The sequence below is a fragment of the Dermacentor albipictus genome, chromosome 1 (genome assembly GCF_038994185.2).
Source record: "Dermacentor albipictus isolate Rhodes 1998 colony chromosome 1, USDA_Dalb.pri_finalv2, whole genome shotgun sequence".
Classification (NCBI taxonomy): Eukaryota; Metazoa; Arthropoda; class Arachnida; order Ixodida; family Ixodidae; genus Dermacentor; species Dermacentor albipictus.
In genome coordinates this window covers 401,806,859-401,824,000 of record NC_091821.1, presented here as the reverse complement: position 1 = coordinate 401,824,000, position 17,142 = coordinate 401,806,859, and the positions used below count along the sequence as shown (strand labels likewise).

General features: G+C 45.4%; 2 protein-coding genes across 4 annotated transcripts in view; both read left to right on the top strand.

Moving 5' to 3' along the window:
• Arp8 (Actin-related protein 8) overlaps nt 1–15,364 on the top strand; it is a 41,296-nt gene extending 25,932 nt beyond the window's left edge. For all 3 annotated transcript variants that reach the window (XM_065433870.2, XM_070532120.1, XM_065433871.2), the window contains 4 exons: nt 1,433–1,579; nt 3,740–3,959; nt 9,684–9,841; nt 13,664–15,364. In XM_065433870.2, the coding sequence (XP_065289942.2) occupies nt 1,433–1,579; nt 3,740–3,959; nt 9,684–9,841; nt 13,664–13,807 (669 nt within the window). In that variant the 3' untranslated portion in view covers nt 13,808–15,364. The remainder of the gene's footprint in view (nt 1–1,432; nt 1,580–3,739; nt 3,960–9,683; nt 9,842–13,663) is intronic.
• Nucleotides 15,365–16,458: 1,094 nt separating this feature from the next.
• Nucleotides 16,459–17,142, top strand: part of LOC135903559 (salivary anticoagulant protein P23-like) — a 35,294-nt gene continuing 34,610 nt past the window's right edge. The window contains exon 1 of the mRNA XM_065433873.2: nt 16,459–16,600. The gene's annotated coding sequence lies outside the window, so the exon portion shown is untranslated. The remainder of the gene's footprint in view (nt 16,601–17,142) is intronic.

The following is a 17,142-nucleotide window of genomic DNA, read 5'->3' as shown; positions in this document are numbered from 1 at the left end:
CCTGCTAGTATCAACATGGGACTAGCCAGGTGCTCGACGAGTTCGCTTCCTCACCGGACCTCCAACAAAGGTCTTTCACTCACTCACTCACTCTCACTCACTCGCCCATTCGCTCGCTCGCTCACTCACTCACTCACTCACTCACACACTCACTCACTCTTTAAAGGCTGTCGCGTCAATTGCCAAGTTGCGTGTTTACACACACCGAAGATTATTTTGTTTTAGAGCGCAGCTCTTTGGCGTCCGTTCCTGGGTTTCGCGTCGTCGTCGGCGTTGTCGTCGGCCTCGTAACCAGCTCCGCCCCCCTTTCATCCCCCCAGCGCTAGCAGGGACCGACTGATACCGCTGGATGCCGCTGACGCCGCTAGAGAGTCAAGATAACGTGACTGCATAGAACACCGTCGCCGCCATGCAGAAAGAGGAGGAAAGGGTCCCCCCCCCCTGTTCTTGTGTGGCGGATAGGGTGCTCTTCAGTTGCCGACGCGCCGGTTATTTCATGTAGGCCCCGGCACGTCGACGAATACGTGACCACCTTCCCACGGCTAGACCTGGTTCTTAGCGCTGCGGAAGCGAGGGTATCATATTGTTTGTGTCGGCATCGGCGGCGCTGTCCCTGAAACCAACTCCGCAGCTGGGGTTGACTCACTATCGGCGTCAGCGGCATCAGTCAGTCGCTGCTATCTCTTCCCTCCTCCCTTTATCGTGTTGTCCGCTTGCTGCGCGCACTTCTGCCCCCATCGTTTGCCGCTGGGTGTACACGCCGCCCCCCTCCCCCCTCTTCCTGCGAGTCTCCGGTTGTCAAAGCGCCGGCTCGAACTTAATTCCTTTCTTCGCTCCTCCTCCAATGCAACCCCTGTGCGGTGGCAATCAGAGAGCCAGATCGGTGGCGGCGGATCTGTATATGTGCACCGCCCGAGCCGAAATTGCCGCTGCCGTTCGCCCTGTGTCGAACATATATCAGTCTATTTCTCCGACCACAAAGCTTCCTTCATGACTGTCAAGAACTGTTAGTGGAGTGTTTGTTAAAGGAATACGTGTGAAAAATAAAAAAAAAATTCTGTGATAGCGCATACATGTGTTGCTCGATTTCTTTGCCTCAATCTATCGAAAAGGTGAAACAGCTTATTTGCTGCGCTCAAATTTCGCATTAGGAAGTAACGTAATCGTCAGTAATTTTTTTTTTATTCAAATTTTATAGTATGCGTAGCCGTGTAGCAGTTCCGCGGGCCGCAAAGCCATCCTCTGATTTCCATGTTTATATCTTTGCACCCCATTGGGCATTATTGCAGTAAGTGGGAATAATAGATATAACAAAGTAATGGATATAGCGAAGCAATGTAGTCTCCCCCTTACAACTTCATTACAACGAGGTACGAGTGTATGTAAGTGTAAATTGGTGAGCACTTGTTTAATTTCGACTTGCACATTGCAGGTTGGCGACGAGTGTCTGGTGGCCCCACTGGCCCTCTTTCGGCCAGACATGCTGGGTGTCACAGGTCCCAAGCAGTCCAGGGGCCACCCCAGAAATCCAGGTGATCCTCATGACCCCCTGGATGAGCACTTCCTCCTCCAGACACAGGTGAGGCCCCCAACATATGTCACAAGTAGGGGTGTGCGTGTAGTAGATTTCGAATTGAATATCGAATAAAATCAAGAAAAGGAAGCCTAAATGTCACAGTATTTTGTACAGAATCTGATGCCTAGAAATTTTGGGCAAGAAAACTTGGTGCTGAACGTGCTTGGGAGTCTCCTTGAATTGCATAACAAGAATGTAGCAAGCCATCAGTAACTTAGCTCTGTACACAGAAATCAAGATATCTCTAGTACATACAACACAGTCCACTCTTATTAAAGGGAACTGCAAATTAGCATGCCAGCACTGATTACTGCTCAGTTCTAGTATAAGGTATAAGGTATGGAAAATATTTTTTTCTTTTATCAGCAGAATGCGTGTTGAATAGAATCAAATGCTTTTTCCCTCTGAAACTAAAGAACTAGTGACATTATGTTGTACTGAATACCAATGAAGCCCTAAGTTTAATCCAGTTCTTTATGGCACCTTTTATTGCATAGAAAGTTTTGCTTTCCAGTTTTTCTCCAAGTTACAGAAGGGCTTTCCCATCTTTATGGCAAGTGAGTTATCGTCAGGTCAATCTGCACGACAGACAAAAGTGTGGATCGCGCACCACGTGACATCACGCTAATGCTTCATCAACGCATCTCTGAAACTTGAGATTGCACCACCTCCAGCACTAAACACATGGAAAGACAGCACACGATGCCATGCGATCTACGCTCGCACAGAATTTGCGCAGGTAGCAGATTACCTTAAAACAGGACGTGCGGGCTGCGTATTAGCTCAGCCACGCGTACAGCCATGCACATCCATGGCCGCGCTAGTAAAGGTGACACTTGTCAAACGGCCCCTACTCCCTCCCCCCTCTCTCGCCTTGCTTGCTCGCATTACCATGAGCTTGCATCCGTTCCCCCATTTCCCCTTGCTCGTGCGGGAAGATGGCATTCATCAAGACACTATCCTTCTTGGCAGCTTAATCTCCCACGCTTCCACTTGCATCTAGAGCACCCAGTGTGCAGGGCATGTAGGACGTTATTGGACTTGGACTTTATATGGAACAGGATGCTGCTCTGTTTCAACAGGCTCTCCATAGCATGGCACGCGACTGGAGAGGTGCGTTTGTAAGCAGCTACACCTAATTCAGCCATTTGATCATCTGCATCTGTGGAAGTATTTATTTATTTATTTATTTACTCTCATACCCACAGCGCCATTTAGGCATTACAGTGGGGGGGTTACGTACATCAATGTAAACAGCTTATGGCATCGAATAAACAGCATTACACTATACAATACAATGAAAGAGAAAAAGAGTATCCATATATTGTGCCAGTATTTTTTTTCGATGGCAGTGAAATTTCGTTATGTTGAAATCGTGTATAACACACTTTGTTATATTGAAGTTCAAAATACAGGGTGTTCTATGGAAAAGAGCTAATAAATAGTTAAATACTTCGTTATGTCAAGGTTTAACTGTACTTATATTTCACTGTATTAAAACCTGTTTGGCATTTTGTTTAGGGGATGACCTATTCGGCCATCTTTCCCAAGTCATTCCTTGCACGATCAGTATGTTGCTGTCATTAAAGGCTGTAAAGCACACTGTGCTGTTATGCAAGCCACCCCAACTCATTGCACTTCCATTGCAGTTTCTGTGCTATTCCGTGATGTTATGCGTTAACACAGTGTTGCTTTACAGTTGCTCACATGCAACTGTGTCTTGCTATTTGTAATCACTGATTACTGGTTGCACTTTTTACTCATACTCTAGCCAGCTAATCATGATAGCTTATGCCCAAGCCAACAGATTGAATGAAATGACTGATAATCTAGACAAAGGCATTCCATTAAAGCATTGAAATTGGCGCAATAATTTTGTATACACTACCTTCACATAAAATCATTGTTGTGGTAGGTTCGCTGTTCACACCTCTGTCAAATTGTGTGGCCATGCCCCAGCACATCTCCTGGACACATTCATCTCTTCCCTACGCTTTAACTATCCCTTTAGTTTGCCTAGATTGCGGTGCCTTGGCCTGCGTAGTATACGCCAATCAGGGTATGACTATGACTGATTGGATTGTTTTCATATGTCAGTGTACTTTGCGTGTCCTGCTTGCTTAATTTTGTTACTTTTCTTTTTCTCCGTCATCACTGTTCCAGAGGCGAGCGGCACGTGACGTCGCAGAAGGATCGCAAGCGTCGGACGCTGCTTCTCAGCTAGACGACAGCCAACTTGGTCAGGGCGCTCTGGATGAAGACGAAGTGGTTCCACCTGAAGCAGTCACCCTTGCAGCCGCGCCCCGAGACAGCGAGAGAGAGCTGCCTTGTGACCAGCTGTTGGGCATAGACCAGGCCATTGTGCAGTGTGTTGATCGCTGTGGTGAGTTGGTGTGTATGTTTAGAATGTTTGCACAGTTTTGTACTATTTTCTAAAGGTAGGGTATCACACACAAAATGTTCTTGTGTAGCTGCTGCCAGTGAAATGTCTAGATGCATGATCAGCCTCGTAGCTAAAACACATAGAGTTCCATTAATTAGACCCTGGCGGGACCAATTAATGTGAATGAATTATTCAGCGGGTCGAATTAACACTTTCGGGACCGGCCCATAGGCCATCGATCCTATATGATCGACGGTTTTGCGCGCACTGCCCCGTTCAAATTTCCGCGTGCTTGGACATGTAGCTCCATCTAGGAGGTCGTCAGGAACTAGACTCTCGGTTTCGGCATAGTTTCTTTCATTTCCAGCAGGTGGCGATACGCGAGAGAGAATTTTCTCGATTGCGGCGGCGGCGGACGCAGTGGAAAATGGCGTCGTGCTCGCGTCCGGTCGCTCGAAAAGAACGCCGTCAATCGCGCGATTCCGCTGCTTCGGCAACGGATTTTTTTGATGAACCGAGCAGCGAAGAGTCTGAAGACGACTTCGGCAGCTCCGATTTTATTTCGGACTCCGATTCGGATGATGATGAGCCACGGACTTCATCTAGTAGCCGAAGGTGAGCATAGTTCCACATTCATTTCTTTCTGGAGTAGGTGAACGGGCTCGCTATATGTTCTCATTATTTTATCTTTACTTGATAGGGTCTCAACAAGCTACGGCAATGATCTGCTGCCGCCAGCGCAGAAGCGGATTGAGTTTTCGCCGCGACGGGAACCTGGCGTGTACTTGGACGCAGAAGTGGGCGTGGCGCTCAGAAGCGGATCAAAGAAATTCTTGACTGCTCTGGACTTCTTTCTTCTGTTTTTCTCGATGAATGTGATCGAAACAATTTGTGACAACACGAACAAGTATGCTTGGACTCACATTTTGGAAAAACCAACGCATGCTTGTTCCGATGGATCTTGGGAAGAAGTCACCCCAAGTGAAATGCTAAAGTTTATCGGACTCGTAATTTACATGGGCGTTGTGAAGGTTCCTCGGCTGAAGCTGTATTGGAACGTAGGAGATCTGTACAGCGGTCTGCTCCCACCACGGATCATGCGGCGACGCCGGTTCATAGCTCTACTCGCAATGTTGCAAGTTGCAGACTTGGACGATGTCACTCAAAGTTCAAGAGGAAAGCTCCGATACATGTGGTGGCTCCTGCAACACATGAACGAAGTGTCAGCGAATCTTTTCCAGCCACATCGCGATCTTTCCGTGGATGAGCGCATGGTGAAATTGAAAGGGCGGTCAGGCATCCGACAGTATATCAAAGATAAAGTAACAAAATGGGGCTACAAGCTGTGGGTCCTAGCTGACCCTGGCACCGGATATACTGTGCAGTTTAGTGTGTATACCGGTAAGCGTGAGCAGCCAGGGCCCCATGGCTTAGCTTTCGACGTAGTTTGCCAGCTGTGTCACAGATATCTTGATCAGGGCTACAGGATCTTTATGGACAATTTTTACACTTCTACTAGCCTGTTCAGTCATCTTCTCAGCCGAAAAACATTGGCTTGCGGAACCACACGCAAGGATCGCCGAGGATTTCCTGCCGAACTGAAGGATGCACGGTGGGAAAAAAAAGCTCGACGTGGCGACATTCGATGGTTGCGCGATCAGAACATCCTGTACCTTCAGTGGAAAGACCGGCGTGTTGTCAACGTGATGAGCACGGTTCATACTGCAAATGACACGGTCACCGCAAAAAGAAGGGAAAGAAGGCAAAACTCCTGGACTCAGATATCTATAACAAAGCCTCTGCTGATCCATGATTATAATGCTGGCATGCTAGGCGTAGATAAATCGGATCAAATGATTGGATATTATAATGTTCTCATGAGAAGCGTACGGTGGTGGAAGACTCTGTTCTTCCACTGCATCGATATTGCATGTGTGAACAGTTTTGTACTCTTCCAAGCTCACTGCACATTGCACCCAGAGATTCCTGAGCTGGCACGCACTGCCGGGTTTGACCACCTAGCTTTTAGAGAAGAGCTCATTCGGCAGCTTCTGAATCTTGACGGTGCCAAGCAAGCACACACGCCTCCACCACCCGTCGCAAAACATGCACTCCACAAGCCGGAAAAAGTGGCAAAACGCAGAAACTGCAAGCTGTGCTATGAGCAGAAGAAAATCGAGCTCAAAACTAATGTCTTTTGCAGCACATGCCAAGTTCACTTGTGTTTTACGACTGCCCGGAACTGCTTCGTCGAGTGGCACAAGAACCGTGGGACCTGAGTGGCTGACCACTGGTGCAAGCTAGATTTCACACAAAAAAAAGACAGTTGTAGATACGCGTGCCAAATTTTCACAAGCAAGAAAGGAGGCATTGTAGCACATTTTGTATATCTTGAATTTTTTTTATTATGTTTTTCCACTTGTATATCCATGACTTTTCCAACTTTTTTATGTTGTTCTTTCAGCAAATCTTGAATTTGAGATTTTTTAAAAAATATTATATATCACTTTTAAGTCTAACCTTTCTTTATGCATGAAAGACCATCTAATTAGCTACATTTTGATAAACATTGCAGCAATATAGCGTAATGACTATTCGTAATAAAAAATAATTTGTGACACCCATCAGAATTGCCTGTTTTTTCCCCGGTCCCGAAAGAGTTAAGCAAAAATGCTTAAAAAAGAAAAGCCACATCACAATGCTGATTCATTTGTCAGTGTTTGGCCCATTTTTACTTGCCCTAGAATCAAATGTGCACCCACTTTCTATGTGTACAAAATAGAAAACTAACAGAAATTACATTAAAGCTCCTAAACAAAGTAGAAATATATGTGCATCTGATTTGTTTGCGTAAATCGGCAAGGGTCTAATATGTGTTGCAATTGGTGGCCAGTTTTCTAAAGTTAGCTTTGCCACATGGTTATGTTTGAAGTCAACTTTGCCCCGATACAGCTCTGTTATGCTGTAAAGCGTATGAACGTCGCTTTTTGTATCAGATTGCACCACCCGGTCAATTTTTGGCCCAATGTTCCTGGTAAAGAAACACATGTTTTAAAATGAGTGTAAATATAATAATTAGAAAGTGTGATCTACCGTGTTGGCTTAAAAATTTTCTTAGGGCCGGCCAAAAATAGGCGTTTACCAATGGGAGATGACGTGTGTTCATGCATTCACCGTGCTCTAAGCTTTCCTGAGACATGTTGCCGTTAAAGGGATCACTAGTGGGGTCCCCAAAGGGGCCAGGCACATGTGTGCTGACTGGTCATGTTTCAATTATCCCGCGTAGGTCAATTTAATATTGAAATAACGAATGTTTGCACCTATAGAAATGCATCGGCACCGGCTAGGACCATCGGTTGGAATCGAACTAACGGAAGTCAACTGTACTTTGAAATATCAGATGTTGAAGGGGACATAGATTCTATAATTCTTTTTCTTTTTTTTTAGGATGGAAATAAAATGAGACCTGATTTTTTTTTTCTTTTTAGATAACTGCAGGATGCATGCTATTGTTCGTGGCCACAGTAAAAAAAGATTGGCTGCGCACAAAAACATTTCAGAGCATTACTAAACAGCCCAAGCAATAATATAGTCAAGCCTGCTTATAACGAACTCTATAGTTCCATAAGAAGTTCTCGTTATATCAGTAGCTCATTGTATGTGGACTTACCCTTAAAAACCATAAAAAATTAACCGCACAGATGCTGGCATCTTCAGTTATAATTCAGGAGCACTTTGGTCTCAAAACCAGATTTTCAGTGTCATTTTTGTTCCCAGTGCATTCCCACACCTAGCCACAAATTTCCATTAGACGCGTCCGTCTAAATAACGAAACAGCTTCATATGTGTTCTTGCAAAGCAGTGCCCGGTTCCAATCACCTGTCATTTCAAAACAGCTAGTGCAGCCGGCATATAGTATTCGAGAGCTTGTACTACCAGCGGAATATGACTGTAGAACTCACCAGAATATACTGAAAGACTGCTTCGCAAGGTGTCACCAGCTGCACTTTGCCACCATGATAGTAACATCATAAGTGGCACGCACAGTGGGGCTAGTAGGAACCATATTTCCGATAGCCATGGTTCGGAAGGGTGCACACTAGTCCTTAAAATTTATTTCCTAAAACCTAGCCAACTTTCTATAGCACTTTCTGATGCATGTGACTTTAGTGGCCGCCTGAATGTGCTGTCACAAATTTCGCCAATATCTGTAAGTTCATATAAACGATCACCGCACTTACTCTTTAAGAGGTTACAAGCCACTAGCAATATATTATAGTCAAAACCCCTGCTAATGAAATTCTGCCACAACAAAATTATTGTGACAATGAAACACTTTTGTATCCCCAGCAAATTGCCATAGGATTCAACACATTTCATATCTCTCAGTAACGAAATGTCGCTGGACTGCAATCCCGCATCAACAAAGTGTGCCTGAAAGTTACCCCGCATATTACCTACATGCACAAGGCTAGCAGACTCTAAAAAGGGCTCAAATGCCTTTGCTTTGCACTTAAATTGTGTAAAATACTACCGCATTATGCTTTCATGGGTGCCAGCACTTTTGTTTACAAAAACAACCAAGCGCCGGAAGCAATTGCATGCGCCAGAAGCACATCATGGCCCCCATTTTATTTGTTTATCACCCGTTTCAAGTGACATGGCTGCATGTATTTAGTACTAACAACATCTGATGATGTTTTCTGCATACCTAGCGCACTGCATAATTTGCGGCTCGGCGTGAGGAAAGTGCAGCAAAAACAAACAGATCCATGTCTCACCGACGTGGACTTGTTTATGATGCTTGAGATGGCTGCTGCAACACGGGCTGCCCTACATCTTGCCACGATTGGCTGATCGTGCGAAATAGGTATACGTCCATTGCTTCAAGAATGCTGCTTTTGATACCACCTAACAGGCATCGTGTGAGGATTTGGTGTCGCCGGACTTAAATTAGTGCAAAGGGGCCATGTTATTGGTTGATTGCTTTTAGGAATACAAAATACGGTCACTTTCGCACTTGGCACAGGACATGTCAGCAACTATGGGTGACAGTATGCATTGGAGAAATGCTGTTGCGTGCATGGAATGATCTTGCTCTGCATCTGATGCCAAGTTATGCGAAATCTCGCGAGAGTGATCGTATCTTTGAAAGCGATCAACCGAGAATACCATTTCGTGGTAGTTTGAAAGAGATATTTCGAAAATGATAATTCATGTTTGCCTGGCAACTTGTGCAGTTTGGATGCACAGCCATTTTAGTGAGCACTCAAGAGGAGGCGAGGCATAGTATTGTTCTTGGTAGTAACATTGTTGGAGCGGCTGAGAGGTGTCTTGGGCCGGCAATCTGCAGGTCCCGAGTCAGGTCATGATGAGGCATTGCGTTTATCAAATTTTCACAAAGCACCTGGGAATTCCTGCAGTTGACACTGGTTGACCCTAATGAACATGAAAACGACTCAGGGAGTGAGGTCATGCCAACTATCACTAATAAATGTTATTGAATTCGCATTATGACGCATGAGAAGACATGGCCTTGTATATGTATCTGTAATGAACGACTTTGTAAGGACCGCAACACAACTGAAATATTGATTTCTGACTTTTCTTAGTGGCAACTTTAGAGCTTCGCCAAATAAGCATGCAGCCACTAAGCATCGCTTCAGACAGGTGAAGTTCAATTGTGAAAAATAAATAACCAAGTAAAACATGTGCCTTTTGCAGACGGGGAGGAGCTGAAACGGAAAATGTTCAGCTGCGTGCTTGTGGTTGGAGGTGGCTGCATGTTCCCCGGCATCCACACGTGGCTCCAGAATCGCCTCTCTGTCCAGATTCCCATCATGTACCGACCAGAGCAGATGGAAATAATCACCAGGCCAAGAGTAAGGAGGCTGTTCTCTCTTATCTGGGCTGCATTTGATATGAAGTTTATGACCACACGTGAGGCCGGCAGTGTCACAATGACATCATGTGAGATATGAAAAGGGAAGTTTGGCCTTAGAGCGTTTGACTATTATGCATGCGTAATGTGGAATATATGGGTTTGACTCCCACCTCTGGCAAGTTTGCGTTTGCGTTTTGGCTTCCATGTAATAGAATTAGATTTTCTTGTATATTCAAATTACAATCTAATGTTATCATGTTTGTAGGTCATACTTTACAATTTTTCTGACGCATTTTACTTTGAGAAAGTCAATTAGTTCAGGAACATCTTTGTGCTTCACAGGGGGCTTGCGTGGTTCGTAATGATTTATGCTCAAGACGGTAGACGCTGGACGCCGGTGCCGGATTTTCTGCACAACGGGGCCTTTAATACTCTCTTGTTAACAATGGCCGCTGCATGAAATCAGTGAGAAGAAAACTTGCCATAGGACAAGGCAAGATGTATGCGCTGGCAAATAAGCAGGGCAATGTTACCTTCACTCAAAGTAGCGATGAATAGGATGCAGAGGTTTTCTTCTGTAACTACCAATGAAATTAGAACAGCCTTGCAAGACATGACCCGTGGAAAAGCAGCAGGAGAAGATGGAATTACAGTCGATTTCATCAAAGATGGAGGTGATATGTTTGAAAAGCTTGCCGCCCTTTATAAGCAATACCTCGCGACTTCAAGTGCACTAGAGACCTGGTAGAATGCCAACATTATACTAATCCATAAGAAGGGAGACATTAAAGGATTGAAAGATTTGATGCCTATTAGTTTGCTTTCAGTATTCTATAAGATATTCACCAAGGTAACTTCCACTAAAATCAGGGCAATACTTTAAGCAACCAAGAGAACAGCGTGGCTTCAGGTAAGGAAATTCTGCTATGGATCACATCTATGTCATCAATAATGTAATTGAGAAATCTGAGAAGTACAATAAACCTCTCTAAATAGCTTTCCTAGATTCTGAAAAGGCATTTCGTTCAGTTGAGATACCAGCAGTCATAGATTCATTACGTAATCAAGGAGTACAGGAGGCATACATGAACATCTTTGTAAATATCTACAAGGATTCCACATCTACATTTGTTCTTTACAAGAAAAATAGAAATTTACCTATCAAGAAAGGGGTTAGGCTAGGGGACACAATCTCGCCAATGCTATTCACTGCATGCTTAAAAGTATTCAAGCTACAGTCTATGCTCCTTACAACGGACCCGTGTACAACAGACTTTCGGACATAATGGACCATATTTCAGCCTTAGTTTGTTATACCTACTTTATTAATGCAACCTAGTTCGCTTTTAATGGACCATGCTACAATGAACTATCGGCTACAGCCGAAAAAATTTGCAGAAATTTTTTTTTTCAAAATCGGGTGTATAAAATGTACTTTTGCTGTGGCGACACGGGCTGACAACTGACTTGTGAAGGTCAGCCAACGATCGCAGCTCACTACTTCGCGCACGAGGGAGGGAGGGAGGGAGGAAGGCGGGGTGGAAACACACCATCTTCTTTCGCCCATGAGGCTTGTGGGGGCGAGGTGAGAGAGAGGGGGTTCTGCTCTGGCGGCTGCTGCTTATGGTGCAGCCGCGCAGCGGCCATATCTTCAAAGCGATCTGCGATGTGGACAAAGTGGGCGCCCGCACGGGCGGTGTATCTTGAAAACGATGTGATGTGAACAAAGTGCGCCCAGTGCTGGTTGCTTCGTATGCACTGTGCTTTCAACGTTTAGTTCGCATTGAAGCGAGAGACAGCACGATGGTCAATTCGTTCTCTGCTGCTTCCGCGCTTATCTTGCTTAATTTTATATTGCTATCAATGTTTTGCCTTTCGGGCGAAACTGCGACTTTTTTATATAGTTTTTTTACTTTGGACGTTCGTCACTCACTTTTTGCAATAAAGTTGTTAGATATTGCGACAAAAGCTTTGGAAGTGAGGCGTTTCAGATATTACGGACTTTGGTTAAAACGGACCCTTTTTGTCGGATTATCAGGGTCCATTGTAGCAAGAGTCAACTGTGTTAGACTGGGAAGGCTTAGGAGTGAGGATCAACAGCAAATATCTTAGCAGCCTTCGGTTTTCAAATGACATTGTACTGTTCAGCAAAGCTGGAGATGAATTACAACAAATTATTGGGGACCTTAACCGAGAAAGTGTAAGAGTGGAGCTAAAGATGAATATGCAGAGGACCTGGAAAGCCTGGCAATAGCCTGGCAAGGGAACATGAATTCAGGATCGCCAGTCAGCCTCTAGAGTCTGTACAGGAGTATGTTTATCTAGGTCAATTACTCACAGGGTACCCTGATTGTGAGAAGGAAATTTACAGAAAAATAAAAATGGGTTGGAGTGCACATGGCAGGCATTACCAAATCCTGACTGGGAGCTGACCATTGTCATTGAAAAGAAAAGTGTACAGTCATTGCATTCTACCTGTGCTACATATGGAGCTGAAACTTGGAGTTTAATGAAAAAGCTCATGAACAACATAAGGATTCCACAAAGAGCAATGGAACGAAAAACGTGGGGCTAAATGTTAAGAGACTAGAAGAGAGCGGTGTGGATCACCGAGCAAATGGGGATAGCTGATATTATAGTTGACATTAAAAGAAAAAAATGGAGTTGGGTAGGCCATGTAATGCGTAGGCTGAATAACTGGTACACCATTAGAGTTATGGAATGGGCGCCAAGAGAAGGGAAGCGCAACCGAGGACGGCAGAAAACTAGGGGGAGGGGATGAAATTAAGAAATTAGCAAGTACAAGCTGAAATCAGCTAGCACAAGACAGGGGTAATTGGAGATCGCAGAGAGAGGCCTTCTTCCTGCGGTGGGCAGAAATATAGGTAGATAATGATGACGGTAACTCACAAAATGTGGAGTGTAGTGTGTTTCTAGCACATGATGAAGTTTTGCCCAGAAATTCCACTTCTACATACCCACTTGAATGTTGCGGGTGTAAGTGTGCAGAAGGAAATTTACGCGTTTGAGAATAAATAGGCACCAGCATGCATGCTGCCCTTTGTAGACCTTCAGCTGTCATTTCCTCATTAGTTAGGAGTCGTAATTAGCAGAAAAAGTTTTTTTTTTCTTGCCTCATCCAAGCCGCAGCAACCTGAAAGCCTCCTCAATGCATGAACAGCCATTGCTTGTGAATGCAGTAGTGTGGAGAAGGAGCTGGTCACCTCTACCACTGAATTTATACTCTCTCCATGTGAATGGGATGGCCGGAGCTAAACCTTCCAACACGTGCAATCTCGGAGCCCATGTTATGCACTTTCTGGTTAAACACTGCATCACACATGTCGCTACAGGTGTGGTTGAAGGAAAGTTATATTAGAAAAAAAGAAAGTGGAGCTGCAGGTGTGGTTGCTGCTGCGCACCTCCCTGGTAACCCGGTATTCTGCAAGTGGTTATACATTTACAGACAAGCTGAAGTTTTCTAATGAGACATGACCTTACTCTTGCAGCCTGCAGGGCCTTACAAGTAAAGCCACTGTGTTAATGGATTGCAACTTGCACGGTGATCTTCCCTGCTGGTCTCTAAGCTCTAATATTTGGTATTATATGTTTTACATGAAGGTGGTTTGAAGATGTGCAAATTTTCACAACAATGCATGAAGTGGCTGCAATTTGTTCTCTTGAAAGGTTACATAACTTGCTTGGTGCTTACTGCATCAGTGGGTCTCTGCACTATCCAGGTGGCCAGCAGGCAAAGAATCTGGAGGAACAATTGGGGCCTCCATGGCGACCTAACTGGTGGCTTGTTTGTGCATTCCAGGACACAGACCCTAGGATCACAACATGGAAAGGTGCATCCATCATGAGTTGCCTAGACTCAGCTCAGGAGCTTTGGATTCGCCAGGCTGAGTGGCAGCGATATGGTGTTCGCCTGCTTCGTGAGCGGGCACCCTTCAACTGGTAGTGCCACTATCCTCGTTGCCCGTTGGTGTCATGACAGGCGTGCCATCTTCACAAATGCTTGTGCCACTCTTTGAAGTCCTCGGCACCAGCATGGTTCAAAGTTGCTCGGCGCACCGGAAAGAAGCTGAAATGCGTTTACCCACCTCGCCATTCAGAACTGAACAGCAGCCTGAAGCATTGCTTCGGTCACCACGGTATGCAGAGACTTGAATGCTAGGAGACACAAATGCATCTGTATGCTCTTGTCTGGCCGCCCTTGTAATTCTTAAAAAATGCTGGACTGCATTCGTCTTGTGCTTCTTGCGCATGAATATGTGTCATGACTGCAGAGTGTGATGCATGTTCGTTGTTTTATTTATTATGTGTTATTCATTAGTCTGGTTCACTGAATCATGTTCTTTCATTTGCCATCAGTACAACTACAGTTAAACCTTGATATAACGAAATGCTCGATATAACGAAGCATAACTTTTCATAACCTCTTGTCCATAGAACACAATGTAATTAAAACTCACTATAACAAAGTACCTTTGTATGCGGTTTCAATATAACGAAATTTCACTGCCTCCGCAAAACAATGCCGAGACAATAAATGGAAACTTGCGCGGACGCAGATGGTCAAATCATTGGACTACGAGCGGCTGCTTGCAAGCGCACCTCTCAAATCGCGCGCTGCACGACAAGAGCGACTGCCGAGGTGGAGTCGCATCATGTTCCGTGTAAAATCCAAGTGCGATAAGATCCTATCGCGCCCGTGCACTGTGTGCTTTAGGTGCGAGTGAAAGTGCGTGAGGGTGAGACAAGAAAGATGGTGCCCTCACGAGTGACGCCTTCCCGCGCGATCAAAGGCAAAGAGGCGGAGGGGAACGAGCTCGCGGTAACGCGATCAAGCACGCTCGAGGGGGTAGAGGGCCGGGGTTGTGCATGCGCGGCTGAGCGCATACGCAGCCGCGCGCCCTGCGTTGGAGGTAATGTGCCGCGTGTGCAAAGAGTAGGCGTGCCATGAGAGCATGGCACCTTGTAAGCCGTCTTCCCGTGCGTTTAGTGTTAGAGGCTGCGTAACCTCGAGTTTCGATGACCCGTTGGAGCGAGAGACAGTCATTCGCTCTCCGCTACCAGCGCTTTTCTTGATAGCGTCGTCCCACCGATGGCGACGCTATAAGCCGCAGGGCCAGAGTGCACGGGAAAGCGTGGCTGGCTTTGCTTGAGTCGTACCGTTGATATGAAGATATCGTCGACGTACGTGGCGTGAAACTATCATTCAGCGCCGATTCCCAAATTTATCAAAATGAATTGTTTTCTCATTTAAGTTATGTTTGTTTCGATTGCCCGATAATTCGGGGATTTCTGCGGCCCCTTTACGTGAAAGAAAACTCGATCGGCGACTGTACTTATTTGCATAAAAGGACGAATTTCAATATAACAAAATTGTGATATAACGAAGCAAATTGCCGATCTTACCGACTGCGTTATACCGAGGTTTAACTGTGTTTCCACTTCTATTTTTGATGGTCATAACTGTACAGAAAAAGTCATTAAAGAAATCTTTCTTTCTCAATGTCTTTGTTGTTTTATGCGCCTAAATGCAGAACTGCGAGTGCAAGCAGTTTTGCTGATTATGCTGTGTATGCATTTGTGTGTAAGCAAAGAGGGTAACCTATGTTACAACTTGCTGTAAATCATTAACAGCGCAGATGAATCTGCTGGCTATTCTGTGAATGTGTAAAGAAAACTTCGAAAGAGGATTCTACAGAGAAGACTAAAAGAGAGTGAGTGAGTGAAAACTTTGTTCCAAATGTACCGCGATTTGGGCGGGGTGGGGCCATAAGCACCCCAGCCTAGGTGACGGCCTCGAGTCCTTGGACTCGGGCGGCTTCCTCGGCGCGCCGGACGGCCCACAGAAGAAATGGAGCAAAAAATGGTCTGAAAAAAAAATGCAAATGCACGGATTAGAGAAAGATAGCAGAATGCAGCTTTGTTCCTAACGTTTTGAGGTTGTGGATTGTGTGAGTTTTACAACAATTACTACAATACTCTATGACGCGCACGAGGTAGAAAATGAAGCTGAAGACCACCGGTCCGAAGGTCTTTCCCTTTCCTGACGACAAAGTCTACTCTTGCTTCTGGGAAAGCTCTGCTCTTTAAGTCAGGTGCCGAAACCCGCGAGCAGGTGCTTCGACAGATCATGGAGCAACGTTCGAAGAATATGAGAGGAGCGCGCATGCCTAGGAGCATGCTCACATGGGACTTGGTGGAGATACATAGTGCTTATTTCCCGAAAGCCTTGTCCGCCTCTACGACGAAGCCTGCTCTTTCTGTTGTAAAGGCTTGGCCTGTACACACATTATTTCATGCTATCCTAAAATAATCAAAGCCGTAAAATTGACAGAACTTGCGTCAACTTTCGCATTTCTTTTTTATGTGCAATTTTCATGGAAGTATGTTCAGGGAAACTCCCTGCTCCCAACTACGTTTACTTTTGGCGTATTTCCAAAAGCACCGTTCACGCCGCGCCTTCTCGACCCGGGGAGTTATCACACAGACGAGATCGACGAAGCAGCACGTGCGCGGTGCTCTTTCTTCGTTTGATGGAGAGCTGGGCTTCGAGCGGCTAGCGTTTCACTGGGAATTCCCTCGCCCGTCCGGTCTGCTCTGATTTCGCGGCGCACGCTTGTCGAAATCCGAGACAGTGCGCTGAGGTTCTCGAAGATAGCGAGTCGACCAGTTCCCGGCTGGGCGCGCAGATTGGATGTGACGTCAGAGCCACGCTTTCGACTATGCTTCGGTAGCTTCGGTATGTACGTTGCACTTGCACTATACTGACGGTAATTCTGTGATAACTGCGCCCACGCGCTAAACTGTACCGATCACCATTCTAAGTACCTTATGTTTCCTTCATTTTAGCACAAAAGTAGTCAAAAGCTTGAAACTCTGCTGTCTGCCTGCCATTTCCAAAACGCCGACGAAGCCGTCGGCAGGCAAGCCTGTAGTTCTTATCTTCACCCTCCTTAAAGGGCAACGAAAAACAAAACGTTGCCCGCTACTGCGGCTAGAAACCTTTATTACCCTTGCGTCAATGAGCAGTTGGGAGATAAAACTTTCAGTTGCTGGTCAGTCATGTGTCGTGCTGCGCCTCCTATCCTGCCAGCAAATTTAAGCTGTATACTACAGTATATAGTTAGTGTCACTGAGTGTAAACACACAGGCGACATATTATTTCATCATGTTTGTGTAACACTTTTGATCGTTGTAGTGCAATGCAGATCTCAGTTTTTTGTTGCTCAGAGGACCAACATCGACACGCGTCACCTGTCGATAGACACAAGATACGACCTT